The sequence below is a fragment of the Pyrgilauda ruficollis genome, unplaced genomic scaffold, assembly GCF_017590135.1.
Source record: "Pyrgilauda ruficollis isolate IOZ18807 unplaced genomic scaffold, ASM1759013v1 scaffold9, whole genome shotgun sequence".
NCBI classification, from domain to species: Eukaryota; Metazoa; Chordata; class Aves; order Passeriformes; family Passeridae; genus Pyrgilauda; species Pyrgilauda ruficollis.
In genome coordinates, this window is record NW_024531043.1 from 2196536 (window position 1) to 2216804 (window position 20269).

The 20269-nt window shown below is 41.8% G+C and overlaps 1 protein-coding gene across 7 annotated transcripts in view; it reads left to right on the forward strand.

Annotated features, from left to right (window-relative positions):
- CABIN1 (calcineurin binding protein 1) overlaps nucleotides 1-20269 on the forward strand; it is a 109801-nt gene that overhangs the window by 66122 nt on the left and 23410 nt on the right. For 6 of the 7 annotated variants that reach the window (XM_041488720.1, XM_041488726.1, XM_041488722.1 and 3 more), the window contains 4 exons: nucleotides 12911-13074; nucleotides 15890-15986; nucleotides 17215-17853; nucleotides 18282-18356. In XM_041488720.1, the coding sequence (XP_041344654.1) occupies nucleotides 12911-13074; nucleotides 15890-15986; nucleotides 17215-17853; nucleotides 18282-18356 (975 nt within the window). The remainder of the gene's footprint in view (nucleotides 1-12910; nucleotides 13075-15889; nucleotides 15987-17214; nucleotides 17854-18281; nucleotides 18357-20269) is intronic. The other variant, XM_041488725.1, reaches the window with a different exon arrangement.

Consider the following 20269-nt stretch of genomic DNA (forward strand, 5'->3'; position numbering starts at 1 on the left):
CTCCGCGGCCGCCGGGGAACTCCGGCGGAGCCAGCCCGCGCCTCGGTGATGGTGAGTGCGGGGGGCGGCCCGGGGAACTTCCCCCGCGCACACGCGGGGAGCCCGGGGCCGGCGGGCGGGCTGCGGGTGATGCCCCGCGGGGAGGCCGGGGGCTCCGGCGGGGACAGATGCGCTGTGGAGGAAGTTCGGTCTCTGTGCCCGCAGCAGCACAAGCAGCTGCCGGCTCCCCTGCGCTGTAGGGCGTTCCTCGGCGTGCCCTGCCTTTGCCCTTTCCCGTTCCGCTTGCCCGCGGGCTCTCGAAGCCTCCCGGGCAGCTGGCCGTGACCTGCGGGGAATCCCTTCTCCCGTGCTGGGCGGGCTCAGGGCGCCGCTGGGCTCATCCGAGCTGGAGGGAGGGCGATGAGATCTGATGACATTTGCCGTCGTGGTTGGGAAATACTTATTTCATTAGTTCGGTTCGCCTGCGGTGAGAGGCTGAACAGAGCTGCTTTGCTGCACGGGAAAATCCTGAGGGCGATGGGAAACGGAGGAGTCGAGAGAAGTTTGGAAGGGGGGACGAAAGGGTGAGGGATTTTTGTTTGATTCGGTCTGTATTGTTTGGGATTTCTCCTTCCTCCGCTCTCTGGGTGGGATGAATTACTTAGCACCCTCGTTCTCAATCCAGCCCTAACGCTTGCGAGGGTTGGCTTTTGGGTCGGTCTCCAGGAGCCCGGAGTGGCTCGGAGCAGCCCAGCGGTGCTCTCTGCCGTGCGCTCCCCGCGCTGCTGCGAGAGCCGGGCGCACACGGGAGATTCCCCTGCTCAGCGGTGACCTAACAGGAAAGCCTGTTGTTCGGTGTCTGTTTTGCATGAGCCACGATGCTGTAACAGTTGCTGCTTCACTGAGCTAAAGAGAGAGAGGATTAGAGGATTCCAATTTAATTAGCAGTTTGTTAAAACCAGTCAGCTTTGTCTGGTCACATGTTTATAATTTTAGAACGTATGTCTTAATTGCAGTAAATTCTGGTGTTGTGCATAAAGCAAGTGCCACATGCTGTTTGCGGCATTGGCTGTAGCAGCTCCACGTTTCTGGTTTTTTAATTTACTGCAGCCTCTGTTTATTTGTGCAATGGCAGATTTTTGAGTGTGCAGGGGGCATTTTGCATGAAGCAGATCTAAGAATTAAAACATATGCTGTAGAGGTTTTTATTACCCAGGGAGCTGCAAGTTGTGTCCCCTTCTATTGGAGCATATTCAGGTTGACATCTTGAATACCCAGATACTGTTTTCTTTTATAGCACTGTTGTGTGTTTTTAGCATCTTTATTGGAGTCTGAAATACTCTAAATGTTGAGGCCTTCCTAACTCCTCCTCCCCCTCAATAATTACTCTGGTTGTTCTCAAATAATTTCAGTATCACTGAAATCAAACACTGTACCCTGTCTTCTGAGCTGAGACACTGCCGTGCCTTGTGTCAGACTGAGCTCTTGTAGTATTGCTGCTGGTTAAGCATTGAAGCTCCCCTGTGTATACTGTGATTTATGTTACTGTAAATAGGGTAATTAAATTATTGCTTCCCTGCAATGTCTTGTTCCTCTGGTGTTACCAAAGATCAGTCAACTTTAGTTGGGGTGCTAGACAGGCTGCTGCCTAAATGTTTACTTGAATTAGGCATTTCCACTAACTCTTACAACTGGATAAAGAGCTGCTTTTGTTTTTCTGAGGAAGTCCTGGCAGTGTCTGAAAGCAAGACAGCATGAGGTGTTAGCACATGTATATGTCCTCCCCCACAAAAAAAAAAAAAGGTAAAGTGCATGAGAAACACAGTTACTGAAATTCTTTTTTGTTGCATGAATTCCTGTATCAGAGGAGAAAAGATAACTTGAGATTAGCTGTGGGGTGAGTAATAGAAAGAGATTTTTTTACCTTTTATAGCCGTCAGGATTCCTTCAGGGCCTCCACTTGCTGGACAGAGAAGGGAAGTGTTCTGTAGTGGGGGAAAATGTGATAATTAAATTAATTACTTGTCAGCTCCTAATGGCTTAATTCGAGGCTCTTAATTGTTGAGGATGAAATGTGCAAACTCATGAAGAGCAGTAGTTTTTGGAGAGGAGTATGTCTTCCCCACTGCCTCTGTCTTTTTCTGGTTCATAACCTCTATTATGGGGTATTTGTTTCTTACTACCTATTTCAAATAAGCTGCTTCCTGCCCTCAACTTCGGCTGACAAACTGTTTGAAATCCAGGATGTGTATTTCTGTCATTCCTAAGCCAGTAGGAAACCTCAGGCAGAGCTGGGACCTTCAAATATGAATTAAATCATGTGTTTACAAACACAAGTCTTTCTAGAACTGCCCTTAGAAAAAGGAGCAGGGAACCCTAGTCAGGTCTTAGAGGATCCTGGTTTGAAAGGCTTTTCTGCTAGCTCCTGCTGTCACTTTACCTCTGTCAGAGCACTAGAGGAGTTTAAATTTTTGTTCCCTTCAGCTTTCCATTGCTATTTTTCTTCTCAACATTGACAAAAGATTCAAGTATTTCTGCGTGCTTCCAGATTGTGTGCACATACCAAAATACCAGCCTGTCATGGAACATGCCATTCTTGTCACTTTCCAATAGTGAACAGTTGAGTATATTTTTTCAGTACTATTCCTGATATGTATTGCATTTTATATTTATATTAGTGCTGTTAAAAGTACTGACAGTTCTTCATTAAGTTCCAATATGCAGCTCCCTTAATTTTTATAAATAACTTCACAATCTATTCAGTGAGGTTTACTAGCTTCTTTCATTATCTTGATTTGTTCCTAAACAAGCTGCAAAACCCCCTACCTATGTGTGTTTTGAAGTCTGTGGCTTATAAACTAAAAACTAAACTTACAAACTATGAATGTAAGGTCATAGTAGCTTCAAAGGAAATTGCCAGTACCCAGCCAGAACAGTTGTCACATACGGATTTGTCACTTCTGAGCAATGACATGGCCCTTTCCTAACCAAGTTTCAGTATGTACACTACACAAACCTGATTTTCTCTTGTGTCACCTTGAACCTACTTTACTTTTTCTTACTTGCCAGGGTCAGTTGAGAAAAGCTACCCAACAGTCACTGAGGAAAAATGTACTCTTTTGCAAAGTCCCTGGGTGACCCCCAAAGTCAGGTCATGTGGCTGTGTGGTCACTCACAGCACTCTGAGGTGAAAGTGTTGTCTGAAAGATGCATCTTAGCCAGCAGGCATTTTAAGGGGAGTGTTTCCGGGTAATTTTTATGAACATGTAATTTTGATAAAATTAAAGTGAAGTATCTTCTCTACCAGAATCATCACTTGATTGTATTTTATGAGCTGTCATCTGATGCTGCTATAGAGGGTTTTCTGTTTTCAAAAATCGTGGTGGAAATTAGTAGCAAGCATTTTCTGGACTTTCTGATTTATGTTTCTTCTGGCTCAAAGATCTCAGCAGGATCGCCTAATGCCATGTATTCTAGTGATTTGGTACTGACAAGAAAGAGCACTGACTGCTTGATCAGTATTGTTTTCTGAAATGATAGCCTTTTCCTCTGTGCTGCTGATCTAATCCTGTAGCTTTTGATATTTTCTGAGACTTGGAGTCTAACACGGTGATATAGATGTAAAGTGTAAAGGTGCATATGTCACTTTTTTAAGCATTTTATGAACATGCTGAAATATTTTGCAAACACTGGGATTTTATGGACTCTCATCTTGATATTTTACTCTGTGTTTCATTATGTAGAGGAGAGTAAAAGCTGAAAGTCTGTGCTGTCAGTGCAGGGATGCTGGATGTCAGCTGTTGGGTGGGAGTGGGCAGTTAAGCATTTTGTTTGTTGAAAAGCAAGGGATGTAGGATGGAAGACCAGTTTGTGTTGGCATAAAAACTGGAGTATTTTGATAAAATAACTTTTTAGCACTCTGACAGCCTAGTTTAAAATACTCAAAACCAGTGAGTCTTTATGTATTGGATAATCAGTAATTTACGTCTAAAACATGGTATTTAAGTAGGTGAAAATGCATTCCTTCAAATCCTTCAAGCCTGAGGAGTTTCAGGCTGAAACAGCAGAAGTGACATCCTGTAAAAGCAGGAGACCCTTACTTCAGTGTTACAGCACAAGGAATCTCTGAACAGCTCTTCATGTTAATTCAGAATGTTAATGCTACATTAACAGTGTGCTGAATCTCAACAATTAGCACAGCACTTAATGTTACAAAGTTCTTGTCCTCCTTTCCTTTCTAGAACTGTGTATACTGCACTAGATGCTGGAGGCTTTGTTATGCTGTAGTGCCCAAGAGTTTTTAAGACAGGAGTGTTGTCAGAATAACCTCAGCAGTGCTCTGTGCCAGGCTCACTATTTTTGGGTGCTACAAGTCACGGTCAGAAATGATAGCTGATAGTTCTGTGTTCTGAAGCAATTTTCAATTTTCTTTAAATTAGGCTGAGGTACAATCATAGAATTGTAGAATCACAGAATAGTTGGGGTTGTAAGAGACCTTTAAATGTCACCCAGTCCAAATCTCCTGCAAAGAACAGGGACATCTTCAACCAGATGAGGATGTTCCAAGCCCTGTACAATCTGACCATGAATGTTTCCAGAGATGGGGCATCCACCACTGCTCTGGGCAGTCTGTGCCAGTGTTTTGGCACTCTCATTGTGAAATAATTTTTTCTAGATCAACCCTTCTTTAATTTAAAACCATTGCCCCTGGTCCTGTCATGACAGGCCCTGCTAAAATGTGTGTCCCCATTTTACTGCTCTGGGCAGTTTGTGCCAGTGTTTTGGCACCCTCATTGTGAAATAATTTTTTCATTATATCCTGTCTAGATCAACCCTTCTTTAATTTAAAACCATTGCCCCTGGTCCTGTCATGACAGGCCCTGCTAAAATGTGTGTCCCCATTTTTCTTAGGCCCCCTTTAAGTGTTGAAAGGCCACTCTGAGGCCTTCCCAGAGTCTGTGTTCTGCAGGCTGAACAGCCCCAGCTCGCTCAGCCTTTCCTCCCAGCAGAGCTGCTCCAGCCCTTTGATCATCTGTGTGGCCTCCTCTGCACCCCTGCAGTGGGTCCAGGTCCTTGCTGTGCTGAGGACCTCGGGGCTGGACACAGTATTGCAGCTGGGATCCCCAGGTAACCTTCCTTCCCCCAGATAATACCACTTACAGTGCCTGGCACTGCTGGCTGGCTGCTTTGTAACCCCTGGGGGGACTGGGACAGTCACTGTGCAGACAGAAGTGTTGGGGTCTGGGTGAAAACAAAAAACATCTCATGATCCTTAACTTGCCCTTCTCTGGGAGCCAACAGCTGCTCCCAGCTCTTTGTTAACCCCAATTCTCTGGTTCTGCAGCACCTCCTTTAGGAGTAAGACTGAATGCTGGGGCTCGACCTTGGTTTGCCACTGACAGAGACCAAAACCACCTTGCAAAGTTTCTGGTTGTCATTTTTGTCCCCTAACATTTGTCATCTTTCATGACTTAGCCATCATCCTTTGTGTTGAAAGAAAACAGTAATTTCTAGCTTGTAATTCCTCTCATCCTGACATGGAGCCTCTAATAGCTCAGGTGAGCCACATCCCCTAAATGCCTTTTTCCCTCTGTAAAACGTTTCTGGGTGGTACCATGGTGGTACCATTAAATGTATGTCTGTATCAGAGATGTGTGGAGTTAGATTAAATTAATGCCATGTTGTCAAAAAAATGAAAGTTTACTTATGTCTCTGGGGGGCTGATGCAGAAGCTTGTCCATGGACTGTACCAAGCTTGTTTCTTTACCTTTTAGTACCATTTGCATCTGATGCCACACAGTCTGCTTGTAGCAGATACTCAGAAAAGTTCTTAGCAGGAAAATCCTCCTGATACAAGGAAAAACTGTCTGTTAGGTGAAACCAGAACCCTGTCACTGTCTAGATGTGCCCTGCTCTCCATTTATTTTGGTGGTATAGAAGAATTCCTGCATCTGGTCCCAAAAATTGACTAAAGAAATTAAACATTCTGGTAAAGGATTTTCCCATCAAAGTTTTCATATTCTTTCATTAGATTTCTGCATCAAGTTATTTGTGTGTTAGAAGATTTAAAACCAGTATGTGTTCTCTGCATTTCTGTGCTTTATATCCTCCTAAAATAAAAAATCCAGACTCTTTCAGTCAGGGATATGACCTGAAACCAAAATGTACCTCAGAAAAGGGTACTGAAGTAACAGAGGCAGAATCTGAAATTCCAGCATGGGTGAGGAGAAACTCCTCAGTGTTTTCTGTTGAGTAGATGGAAGAGCCTGACGAAGTCTCTGGATGACTTTTGCTCTTCTGCATCCCTTTGGCAACCTTGAATTGTCTGTAGGACATGGTGAATGAAACTTAACTGTTTAATTCCTAACCAATCCCTTTTTTTCCCTCTCCTGAAATACAGTTAGTAAAAGGGAGCAACTTACAGAGGAAAGATCATAAATGTACTTAAGTAATTTGTTCCAAAGTCTTTTTATCAGTAACTGACCTTCCAGCTTGAGAAGTTGTCCAGCTGTCCAAAAGGGAACCTTTGTTTATGTTGGCAACAGAAAAGAGGGAGAAAAAAAGCCAGTGTTCCACAGCTTTATCTTCAAATCCACTTTTGCTTTAGCACCCCAGATTTGCAGGTTAGAGGAATGAGGGACTAAACAAGAGGGAATTCTTGGAGTACCCTGGAGAGGGATACTGCCCTGGCACTGTTGGTGTTAACCTGGAGAAGCAGTGCAGGGAGCAGCCCCCATCACCCAGAGGATGGTGCATTGTGCACACACCTCCTGTGTTTGCTGGATTTCCCTGTGGGTGCTGTCTGCTGCAGAGCTCTGGAGGAAATGCAGCTGTGTTATTGTTTGGGCACAACTGCACCTTCAAACCAGGTTTCAAGAGACTGGTCTGTTGCTTCTCCTTTCTTTCTTTGTCTTTCTGTCGTAGCCATGCAGTAGAATAGTTTCTTTATTTCCTTTTCTTACAGTCTAGTTAGCTGTTTCCCTTTAAAAAAAAAAAAGTGATGTGACTTTCTGTTGACATGGTTGTGAAATCACATGGTACATGGGAACCATCAGAGTGAAAACTCCTCAAGCCTCCTGACTGGGTGAACATAAACCTCCAGATACTGCCTGGCAAGTGGCCAAACCCAAAGATCTGCAAAGGCCATCTCTAGGCTTCAGTTTCTGTTTCATTAATTCCACCTGAACTTGTAACTCAGCTTAACAAGACATTTCTGGTTTTATTTAATTCTTATGCAGCAAGGAAATCATTCCCTTTCCCTGCCTCCTGTGTGGATGTCCCTGCCTCGTGCTCACAGTCTCCCAACGTGGCTGTGGCCTGGGTGTTCTTTTCATAGGGTTAAAACCAATTTAAAGTCAAGTCAACTGTAAAATTATTGTTCTGGAAATTGAGAAGTCTGAAATTTAAGACCCTGCAAATACATTGTATATTCAGGAGAGAAATAAGAGGTGAAAATGGTCCATTATGTTTCTTTATCAGCATATGATGATTGGAGCATGTGGAGCACTTCCATTTGTCAATATTTTTTCATGCTGTTGTCTTGCTAAAATAAAGTTACAGAATTCCACAGTTCTTCCAAAATGCATACATGCTGTTTATTCATTTCCAAGTGTGTGTGTATTTAAAAGATAAGAAAATGACAATATTTGCCTTATAGACTAGGAAATGTAATCCTGTTCTTGACTTACTGAAAGGAGGTTGCTGCAGTTTTGCCTTTATTTCTGTTTCCTTTTCCAGGCTGATAAAAAGTAATTTATGTATTATACTTTTTTAATACATTCTGTTACTGTTCTATGTAGTAACTATAGTCTGGAGGAGTTGGTAAGATTTTCCTGAAATCAGCTCAGTTACAGTGAGCCAGGGTTGCTCGATGAGCAGGCCCTGCAGATGACAGTTTTCATACTCTGAATGTAGCTGCTTTCCTTTCTTAATACTTCTGTGCCCACTTGCATTCCTGTTCACAGAGGCAGAATTGTTCCATTACAGACCGGATAGCAGTGGGGATGAAGTGAGGAACTGAGGAAGAAAAATAGTAGAATTATCTGCAAAAAAAGAAGAAAAAGTCAAAATCAGGCGACAGAGTAAAATAATAAGAGATATGGGAGCATGTTATGGTTGGATGAGGAAAGGTGGTTCAGAAATTTGCTGTGTGGGGGAGGGGGCAGTGGTTTTAATGGTTGTGCTCAGGGGTAGCAGGAAGTTGTTAGTGGAGCACTAAATAAAGCCATGCTGACAGAGGAGAGTGGGGATGTTCAGGGCTCTGTGCTGGACCTTTCTGACTTCAAAGAGAGAGATCTCAAACCCTGTGTGTTGAATCTGTTCAGCTTGAACCATATTCCTTTCCTCTGCAGGCACCCAGAGCAAGACAGTAAAGTTATGTAAGTAACTAAGAAGACAGGACATGAGTAAAACTGGTAGTATTTCAGTATGTTGTGCTTAACCCTGTATAAAAGCAGGGACTTAGGAAAGTGGGAGCTTTCCAGGGATTACACAGCTGTGCTTAGTTCAACTTCATTATTTTCAAATACCATGTAGGTTGTTACATTATTAATTGGTGCCTTCCCTGAACCACTTAATTATTGGTCATATTTTCTAGCAATCCTAAAGTAACATTTAAATTATTTTTACTGAAGGCTCTTAGCAGGACATTTCTGAGACTGACAAGAAATGTTTGGTTTTGGTTTGGGCACTTGGAATCCAGTTTCTTGTTTGTAGTGCAACTTGAACTTCCAGGACCCCTTAAAAAAAAAGAAAGGGATTAAAAAGAGGGATTAAGTAATGGGAAGTCTTTATTTGTATTAGTGTGGAGTTTATGTGTTTGCTTGTTATATGTGAATTGGATCATGTGAAGCATGACTTGCATTTCTCCATTTCCATGGAGCAGGGAGAGAGTAAAGTTTGATCTGTGCTTAGAAAATGGCTTACCCTGGAGCTGTGCCGTGGCAGCAGCAGCCATCCCCAGGGAACTTCGGGGTTTGCTGGGATCTATCAGCCTCTCCTCCTCAGAGAGGCATTCCTAAACCCCAGGGAATCCCCTCCCCTAAAGTTCTGGAGTAAGCAGCATGGAGGAATAATAAGCACTTCCTTCCTTTCTATTTTCAGTGCCTGAACTAGAAAGTACCAGAGTGCTGCAGCTCTGCTCGCAGCACCGTCCTCTCCTGCTCCCCCTCCTCCCGAGCCTGCAGCTCTGCAGCAGCCCCCAGCTGAAAAAGAATTGTACAAGTGGCACCAGGATTATGGTAGACTGGTTTCATTATTCAGTTTTATATGTAATGTCATGTTCAGTATTAAGTTCTCTGCAGGGCTTTCACTACTCCCAAATTTATTTTTTCCTAGCAGCGTGTGTCAGGCTTCCCCCGCCCCCACTCTTGCAGCGGGTTTGTTTTGCCAGGAAGGCATGGAGAGCAGCCTGATGTTTTGGATCCTGAGAGGCATTTTGGAGTTGTTGGAAGTGTCTCACTCCTTCCTCTGGTTCGGTGTAAACAGCTCTGCTGGCTGTGGCAGCAGGGAGGAGGACCTTTCAGCAGTGGCAACGGTGGCCAGCAAACACGAGCGGGCTTTGGATGTAAAATCTTTGCAGTGGCCAGAGCTGGAGACATTTTGTGAGGTACCCTGAGTGGCCATAACCAGCAACAAAACCTTTCAAAGAACTGGGAATTGTTGTCACAAGGATCTGCACTCTTCTGTGAGTGTACTTTCAAGAGAGGTACTTTGCCAACAAATCTCAATTTTCAAGTGGTGATATAAAAACTTCAGTTAAGCTGAATAATAGTTCCTGGTCTTCTCCCCCTTTACAGACTTTGCATTTGTATATTTCTTAAGCTTTGTTAAAAGTAATAAAAGCCTAACATTGAGCTTCTTAAAAAAAGTTGTAGTGTGTGATCTGAATTTGGAAGTATTCTTCCTGAAGTTTATTGATATTTAGGAAGGAAAAATTAATATCTGATGGGTTTTATTAAACTTCTCTTTGGAAGAGATTTAAACAAGACATTCTGTATTTTCTGACTGAAATCACATTCTTAAAAATTCCATATGACTCATGAAATGAGCTCTGATAAACTCACTTTACCATCAGTGTTTTACATATTGCTTAACACAATCTCAGTGATGGAATGAAGATTGCTCTGGTGGCAGGTTTCTTTCTGCTTTTGCCTCCAGGCTGCCTCTGGAAGAACAGGCAGCTGTGGAACATTGGACCCCTATCTCTTGCTGTTTGGCATTTATGAAGCTGCAAGTCAACACATGAAAAGTGGGTGACTTTGCTTTTAAAATCAGTCCTACTTTTGTAATTGCAGTGGGAAACTTGGATGCCCCTAATGTGGGTTTTAATTTAACCTCTTCTAATGTGCCCTGTTGTGGAAGACAGCAGCATTCTCCAAAATACAAAACTTTGTTTCTATCTGAGGGGCTTTTTCTTGGGTTTCTGGATGCAGTTTGTATATTCTGTCATTAAAAATGGTTCTAATACTAAATTGTTGTCATTTCCAGGGTAGCATTAAAATGGATACATGGGATATGTGAGAAGGAGCTGCAAAATTATTTCCAACTAATTCCAGATCCAGTATCTGATCCAAGTGATCCTCCTGAGTCAAATGAAGGATGAGATAATGCTGAAAAAGACCAGGAACCTACCTACACATTGGCAGTGTTCCACTCCTACAGTGTGCTGTAGTTGACCATAAATTGTTTTGTGTAGTTAAATTGGCTAAGTAGGTTGTTGCAATGTGGTGCCATTATGAGGCATTCACTTGTTTTGGGATTTGGCAGGAACCCAGTTTACATACGTGCAGAGAAGCAAAAAATAGCAGCTCCAGAATGTGTGTTTCATCTGTAGGCTGAAAGGAGAGCCATTGTATGGTTTGGAGGAAGAAAAGCATCTCTGTTGAAATAGAAGTATGTGCTGGTTTACAGAGCTGTCACCTGCAGGATCTGGATGTGCCTGTGGGCTGCTGAGCTCCCTGAGCTGGTGAGCTCTTGGCCACCAGGCTGTGGGAGCTGTTTGTGGACATTGTTGGGAATGGGAGGAGGCAAAGCTGTGCCTGGGGCTGGGTCATGGTGCTGGTTTAGGTACATTCTGGAAAAGGGAAGCTATAAAAAGGAGCTTGAAAGAAAGCTTCAGGGAGCAAAGAGGAAGAACAGCTTTATTGTGATCACTAGGGAGTGAGAGTAGAGAGCATGAGGAAAAGCAAGAAAATTTGGCAGATTATCTGTGCATTATATCCAGTTGAAGTCACTGTTTTCCATGTAAAAAACACTGATATTAAGCCTCTGATCTTTCTGTGTTGTTTTTTCCTAAGTTCCTATGCATCCTATAGAGTGGAACTAGAGATTTTCTGCAAACATGCAAGGGAAGGGTCCATTTTACACAGGGGGTTATGGATCTGCTTTTCTGGTCAAATGTCATTTATGATTGCAGTAATTATTTTATTTTGCTTCCACTTTGTATTAAGTTCTGAAGAGTTTTGATCACACTGCAAGTAAAGGTAAACAAATCGAAGCAAGACCTTTAAACAAAGATAAAGGAGTAAATATTTGTATATCCTGCTCTCTGAACAGATTGGAAAGCCAAACTCTTTTTCAAACAGGTACCCCTATCAATGAGATTATTCTTTCCTGCCTTGTCACAAAACTGTTTACATGATCAGAGGATTTTCATCTTAGAAAGCTACTACAGGAAAAGCTTCAGAACCAAATAAAGCATGAGGAAAGGGTTTGCAGTGATGCAGCAGCAGTTTTTGTGAATGATCATAATATAAGTCCCATCCTAACTTGCAAACATGGTATTATGTGCAGTTCATTTTTTCGGGTGTGGTTGACCAGGGTGCTGACAGCATCCACAATAAACACCTGAAAACAATATCATTAGATGTATTAGACATGGCAAAATCTGAGCTAACTAACCCTAATTAAATTATATTTGCTATCAGCCTCCAGCCTTGTTCCCCAAAGATTGCCTTGTCCCAGAAATTTAATTAGGAGGATCAGGATGTATGGCCAAGTGTTTGAATCTGCCACTAGAAAATGGATTCTGCTGAGGAATCTAATTCTGCCTATTGGACTGGTTAGTCCACAGTGAACACTGATGATATGAAGGCTCTAACCAAGTTCCTAAAACATCTAATAGCAGATTATTTGAAGATAGAAACTTGCTGCATATTAACAGCTTTCAGGCCAGGAAAACTTACTTCGAGTTACTCCTTATTTTTCATGGTTAGTTGAGCTTTGAGTTAGTAAGGTGTGTTCATTGACACTGAAGAAAAATGCACAGTATAATTTGGGCTTTGCTTGCTTTTTCTTGGAAGAGTTCAGAAGCACATTTAGAAGGTGTGCTGTGGCTTCTGTGAGCCTTGCTACTGGCAGGAATCAGTTGACTTCAAATCCATATCTCACTGTCCGGGGGAGCACAGCTTTTCTCTGTCCCATATTCCCCTGTCCCTCTGTGAAATTCCACATACTGCAGAACCTGCCCCTTATTTTCTCAGTTGTATCCCTTTGTGAAAGTTTCCTTGTCCCTTCTGCAGGGAATCTGGTTGTGTCCGTGTTGGATCCCTGTGTGGTTTCCTTTTCCCCTCTGCAGGGAATCTGGTTGTGTCCTTTTCAGTTGGATCCCTGTGTGAACATTTCCCTTTTCCCCTCTGTAGGGAATCTGGTTGTGTCCTTTTCAGCTGGATCCTGTTTGAAGGTTTCCCTTTACCCCCACAGGGAATCTGGTTGTGTCCTTGTTGGATCCCTGTGGAAGATTTCCCTTTTCCCCTCTGTAGGGAATCTTTTGTGTCCTTTTCACTTGGATCCTGTTTGAAGGTTTCCCTTTACCCTCTGGTTGTGTCCTTTTCAGCTGGATCCTGTTTGAAGGTTTCCTTTCCCCCCACAGGGAATCTGGTTGTGTCCTTTTCACTTGGATCCTGTTTGAAGGTTTCCTTTCCCCCCGCAGGGAATCTGGCGCATCCCCGTGGATGAGATCGACCGGCCGGGCAGTTTCGCGTCGCATATGAACCGCTCCATCGTGCTGCTGCTGAACGTGCTCTCGCAGCTGAGGGATTACAACACCCTGCTCAAAGTGTCATCCATGCTGCAGAGGACCCCTGATCAGGGAAAGTACGAGAGATTTATTTAAAACCTTTTTTTGTAAAGCTTTTGAGTGTGTTTTGTTCGCTGTATGACTGTTTTATTTAAAGCTGTTCTTTGTTTAGGGAAAAAAGTCTGTAGACAGACTCCGTTGGGAATATAGTGGAATTGTTGGTTTTCTTGGGTTTTACAGAGACAGGGTAACTGAGAGGCATTTTAAAACATTTTATTCTATTATCTGTCTCAATGAATAGTGAGGCACAAAAGATACACAACTCAAGCTATTTTATCAAAAACTTAATTTATTTCTTAGTTACAATACCTTATAAATGTTTTTCACCTTACTAACTTTTACTACACAGTACTACTATTATTTCTGTTACTATTATTACTTCTAATACTAATTACCTGCATTTTTTCCCTACGTAGTTCTGCCACAATGTATCTTTCACAATTCTAATTCTCTAAAATATCTAGTCTTTTTACAAAACCATATTTTGAAACTTACTAAAACTTGTTTTTTAGTTCAATTGCTCTCTTAACAATGTCATCCCTATTCCATAATAAGTCAGCCCACATTATCTCACTGTTTACATACAGATCTGTAAGACTGTGTGAGCTTTCTATCATCAAATCCATTTCCCACATGGAACGACGGCTAATTCTTCTCAGGATTACAATTCTATAACGTAGCCTGGAGTTTCTGTGCACTTCTGCTGGAACTCGGAGCAGCCATGGGGGTGCCTTAGCAGGCTTACAGAGGTGGTGTGTCACGTGGAGGGATTCTCTGGAGGAGCAGAGCGTGGCTTGGGCACCCTGTGCTGGCTCTTGCGTAAGAGCTGAGCGCAGCGCGGAGGTCACGGCCCAGCATCCTGCCTTCCTGTAATCCTGCATGGCCTGAACAATGGTTATGTGCCTCTTGGCAGCTGATGCTATTTAAAAAGCTTATCCTGTTCGGGGGTGATCTAATTTTAATTGCATTAACCTTATTTAAGAAAAAAGAAGCTATTAGTGTGAGCTATATATGGACTTGTATCAATGGGAAGACCAAAATAAACATCCAAGGAAAACACTGAAGCAGCTGAGGTAAAATTCTAGTAGGTTGTCCTGTGGGAAATGTTGAAATTGGTCTCTGGCAAATATTTAAGAAATGAAACTTGAATGATTGATGGCAATAAGTTGGAGGCATTGGGGCTTTCTTCATGTGTTTTTGAGTGTGAGTGCATGTGAATTTGCATGGATTGTAGTGTGTCTGGGAATATGCCACCACTTGTTCAGCAGACTTGAAGCCAAAAATACTTTGACTTTTAACATATCAGAAGAACTGGACCATAGAAGGTTTCAATTTCTGTCCTAAGCAAACCCATAGCTGTACTAAAAATATTCTGTTATTTGTAAGTCTAGACTGAATTAAAAAAGCAAGTAATTTGACATGTTAGATCAGCCAGTGCCAGCCATGCTGAGGTGCAGTTGTTAGAGGAACTTAGAAATACAGATAATTCTGGGTGTGTCTGGTATATGCCTGGAACAACCCTATTTTTAAAAATAGGGTGGTTTTAGTTATTACTGAATTAATGAGGAGTCAGATGTTTATGGTTTGCTTTTCAGAGAAAAGAGAGCAAAATTACCAATTTAACCTAAAATCATAGAGAGGAAATAGGTGTATTTAAAATGTTGGCCTTTTGACTGAAATAGTACCCTTCAGAGTTATTTACTTGATTTCTAGCCCTCTCATTCAAACCAGCTAATTCTGAAATAGAAATTAAGTTTTCCATTAAACATGATTAGGTGGGATTGACAGCTGGAAGTGTTTTGCTTGAAAGCAGACTAAAACATTGTGTCCAAATACACTGAAATTACAGTGCTCTAGTAAATTAAATGAAGCTACAGAGTGAATGTTTTACACATGCAATATTATTTTTTTGTAATATTAACTAGGAAAAAAGGTAGTAGCACACCCATGAACCCAGGATTTTTAGCTCTTAAAAATCCTGGGTTCAAAGGCAACTGATATGATCAAAGAGAGAGGATTTGCTGATGTCCTTAATCTCACATGCACGCTTTATCCAGAACATGAAAATCACCTGAGAGTTCAACACAGCTCTGTGTAACTGTAAGACTCTTTTTCAAAAAAAGGTTTGAATAAAAAGCTGGTATTTGAGGTGCACAGAAGTCTTGATATAAGAAAACTGTAAATCTGGTTGTCTGGTTTGCTCTGGGTTTGGTTGCTTGGTGTTTTTCCATTTCTTCCCTTCCCTCTGGTTGTAGGCAGAGCTGTCTTCTGCTTCGTTTGTGTCATCTCTGATCTTGGGCGGGGGGGAAGTGGAGGGAAACAAAGCTAAAGTGTTAAATCCCAATATTGTTATATTTCAGTATGTCCTTTAGATTTTGGGTTGTTTGTTTTAAAGTTGTTGTGTTGGCTTTTTCTTGTTTTTCTTGTTTTTCTTTCAATGTTCTGTGTCTTGGTTTGAAAGGACAGGTGTCTGTTAAGGAAGGCAGGAGCTTCCACTGAAATGGAAAATGTAAATCCCCTCCCTCTGAATTATTATAATTTTGAAATTAGGGGCTCTCAGGCAAATTTATGGGAGTAGGAATTATAGTTCTTTATTAGGAAAATTAAAAATACAAATGCAATAGTACAATAAAAGGAAACACAAACACTGCCAGAGTGAGAATCTGACCTGACCCCCTGTGTGTCAGGGTGGTGGCACAGTCCCATCCCATGGGGGCTCAGCCCTCCTGCAGTGCAACTAAAACTTTCAACCTGAGACAGTCCTGGTTCTTTTTTGTAGGGTGCTGTGAGCTTTTGGCAGCTAACTTCATTTCTCTCTCTTGCTGTGGACAGGAAGTACTTGCGTGATGCAGATCGCCAGGTCCTGGCCCAGCAAGCCTTTGTGCTCACAGTGAAGGTGCTGGAGGACACTCTCAACGATCTCACGCAGGTGGGGCAGCAGTGCACTTCGTGGCTCTCATTTAGCAATTAGCTTTTGCAGGGTTCACTCATTCCTTACATCTCCTGAGACTGAAGGACTGCATTTCTAAGCATTTATTTCTTTATACTTTTAAAAATGCTTTTGTTTATATGCCACTATACAGAAAACTTTCTTCCAGCATTTTCCAGTTGTTTTTTGGTTTTGAAATTCAGTAACAAATACAGTTTGCACTAAGAATTGCAAGATTGCAGTAAATTTGATTGGACTATCCCTTAAACATCAAATAATGGTAGATACGTGTAGGGTTCAAGATCTCCATTTTCATGTGGGGTCTGTAGGAAATTTCCTTTTAAAATGAACTAAGATTGCAAAACAAACCCAGACAGCTTGGTGTTACATGCCTAGACACTTTTCACTGCTAGTCCTTGACAGCACCACACTCATTATTACATATAATTATAATCTAGATTTAGTCTTTAAAAGTCATACAGAAGCTAATCAGTTCCCAGGTTAAGGGATCTGGATATTGGAACTTTATTTGGTAAATACATTCAAGGAAGGACTTGTTCTTAAGGGCTTTCAAAGTTAACAGACTATAGGTTTAACCAACTAAATAAAAACATTGTCTAGAACACTGGAACTCTGTATATTAAATAGTTTGTTCAGAAATCTGGATGTAAGAGTTGTGTCATTATCAATTTTTGAAAGAAAAGACGATGTACTGAGGTTTTCTACCTTTTTAACATCCCCAAAGTAAAGGTACAAAAAATAAAATACTATAGCAGGGTTTTGCCTAATTCTTGATCTATTAACAAGAAGGTTACGTAAGAACAACGAAAGGAGAGATTCTTAAACTTGAGCTTGATCTGCAGCTGCCAAAAGAAACAGATTTGGTTTTGAATTTAATATGTTAGAAGAAAAATTTGTGCGGATTTCATTTAGTTGGATCCCTTAGCATGGACTGAAGTAGTGAGGGAAAATAAACATTGTGGCTTCAGTTCAGCCTGAGCTGTTACACTTCTTTGTGATTGTTTTCACTTATTAAAATACTTCTAATTGTAAGATTTGTGGTCTGGATTAATTAATATTGAGGATCAAAAAAGAATGAACACAGAATAAATGCATTTTCTTCAGCAAAAGCAGTAATGAAAGGTACTGGTCAATATTCATGGTAGTCACAGTTGTGCTCAAATGCTTTTTGATTTCAATGATAACAGAGAAGATTTCTTTTATTAAGGTTTCAGAAGATCAGGGTTCCAAGTCTTCTAGCCTTGCTTCAGGAAGGATGACAACAGACGTGTCCAATAAAGCTAGTGCTGAAGAGGGGAAAGATGTGCTTCCCAAAAAGGCAGTTTTGTCAGATGGAGCAGTACATGGTACTGAAAATGGAGTGAAGGAAGTGACCCAGGGACAAATCCCCAATGCTATGGACATATTGGAACAAGAGGACAGGAGTGACAAGGAGATTAAAGAGCTTCCTGGCCCTGGTTCAGCTGAGCCTATGGATCTTGATGGCTATTCCAATGACCCTGAGAAAATTGATTCTTGTAAACGCAGCGAGCCGGAGCGGCTGCAGCCCGGCAGGAGCTCCAAGGACAGGGCTCCCGAGAGCAGGACTCCAGAACTTTCCTTGGAGGAGCTCAGTATCAGCTCAAAACACCAGCAGCAGGCAGCTAAAGGAACAGTTCAAGCAGTACCTACAGAAGAACCTGTCCAGAGGTCAAGCAGGAAGAGGAAATTACTTGAGGATGTGGAGTCTGGAAAAACACTTCTGCTCGATGCTTACCGAGTCTGGCAGCAAGGCCAGAAAGTTATGGCCTATGACCTGGGCAAAATTGAGAAGATCATGTCTGAAACATACATGCTGATTAAACAGGTATTGCATGATCACTTGTCATTTCTCTATGCGGCCTCAGACATGGTTTTAGGATCTAACAGGAATTGCTAGACCTAGCCCTATATCTGTTTAAAACCTGGGGAGATCAACACCTCCCAAAGAACCATTCTCTTGACAAGGCCATTGCTGGGAATAGGGAGTAGGAATTTCTATGTTTTGAAGCTAAATTTCTGAAATTAGTTAAGAGCTGTAGTACCATTTATGTGGTGTTTGTTCAGCTAAATGTTAGTTTGAATTGAGAGAGCTGAGTATTTATCTTTGGGGATGTGCTCCTGAATAACTTAAGGTCAGCATTTTGCTGTAGAACTGCTGCTTCCATGCTCTACGTCCCCATTTCATCTCAATTTAATTAGATTTATAGATGAGCTAAGTAATTATGACTTCATTAGCTGTGGTTCTGTGTTCAGGTGGATGAAGAAGCAGCACTTGAACAGGCAGTCAAGTTTTGCCAGGTGCACATGGGAGCATCAGCACAGAAACAGGTAAGCTCTGAAGCCTCTGAGTGCTGCTTTTATGAGTCTGTACAGGCAGATATGTTGCTGAGTGTCTGCAGCACCCAGAAACACCTACCTTCCTTGTATTGGTGCCATCCAAGATAAGTTGGGCTACATTAGTAGGAAGATCACCCCCTTTACTAGTGTCAGTGCTCCTGTTTATGGCAGGCTTGCAGGATAGTTTTCGTGCTCAAAAGCTTTTGGGGAAAGCCCAAACAATCTTCAAACTGGAATATTTATGGCATACTACAATTTCCCTAATGTCCACATCATAGCCCAGCGTTTCACGGATGGTAATTACTTCTCTGTGCTCCCTAAGGGCTCCAAGCTCATCAGCTCTTGCCTTGCTGGCATTGCACTCTGCTCCAGAGATACCAGATAGATTTTCTTTAACTCTGTTGAAAACAAACTGTTACTCAGTTTGTTTTTAGCTTGTACTTTCTGGGTTTACCCAGCAAACAGTTATAAGAGCTTTAAATGGATCATTATTTATCAATCCTTAATGTGATATCAAGGCCAAGAAGAAAACTGGATGAATGACATATTTATTGGTGTTCATTTTGCAGCCCCTAAGTATTTGCTAGATTTGTATTTTCCATAATTTTTGTTCACTTAAAATGTGCTTTTGTGTAGTGCATCTCTTAGCAGAGTAATAGGAGAGGATGTAAGAGGAAAGTAGGTTTTTTCTTTATTAGGTTTTCATGGAAGTAACTTTCTCCAATTTATGCCCCTCAGGAAGTCAATAACATTGTTCCATTGAACTATAGAAATGAACAGAAATGTCAAGAGGTATTTAGTGGAAGTGTTGGCTTGCTTGTGGTCTGGTATTTCAGGTTTTAATTTTTTTTAATAAATAAATGTTAGCTCAGCATGGTAAGGCTTTTTTCAGTTTATTTTGGGGAAAAATAGACATTATCACACTGTGATTTATGACTTCAAAATAAAAGAATTTGCTAGAAAGCTTCTTTGCAAAGTAATGTTGCTGTTCCTTTTTTGGATGTGTTCACCTTTTTAAAAAACACTCACCAGATTCCCCTTTATCAACCCAATTCCTTGTTGGGCTTTCCTGAAGGTTCTGGGAATGTCACTGCTATTCCAGTTCCTGCAGCAGGGTCACCAGGTACTCAAGCATGTGGCAAAACCTGCACACAAACTGATCTTGAGAACAGACACAATAGGTGAGCTAGTATTTAACAGCACTGGAAGCAATAAGATTTCCTGTTAAATCACTTGAAATAAAACATGCCCCTTCACATGCTGCACTTGGAAGCTTTCCCTTTTAGGAAGCAGTCCCAGCTAACGAGGTTATTACATCCTGCACTCTCATTTTGGTCTGCTTCTAGCAGGATCTTGCAAGCTGTGTGAAGCTGCTCCTACAGCACTGTGAATTAGCGTGGAGACACAGGAATAGCCACTCTTGTAGACATCTGTCTGTTTTCAGCAGCCTGAATCCTGTTTTATTTAAAATTGGCAAGTATTTGCCTTCTGTAAGCAAATGATGTCATGTACAGAGCTGCTGCAGCCGGGGGAAATGCTTTGTTCCTGGATGGTTTGAGTGGGTTTGCAGGGCCTGTGGTTCTTCAGTCACTTAGCCCAAGAAATTTACAGTTAAAAAAAAAAAAGGCACAAAATCCACCTTGATGTATGTCTTTCTCAGCTGGCTGTTGTATTTTAAAGTTGCAGGCGTTATATGGTTTCTTTATGAAAGTTTTCACTTGCTACTAAAATTAGGCATTACTTAAAATCTGGCTTTTTAACTTTCTTCCAGACCAGTCAGAGTTTGTAACCTAAATATTTAACAGCTATGTTAAAACCTCCTTGTCTGCCTCTCCAGGCACAAGCAGGAAACAGCAGAGCAGTCAGTGAGAGGAACTGGCAGAGTGGGTCCTTACACCTCTGTG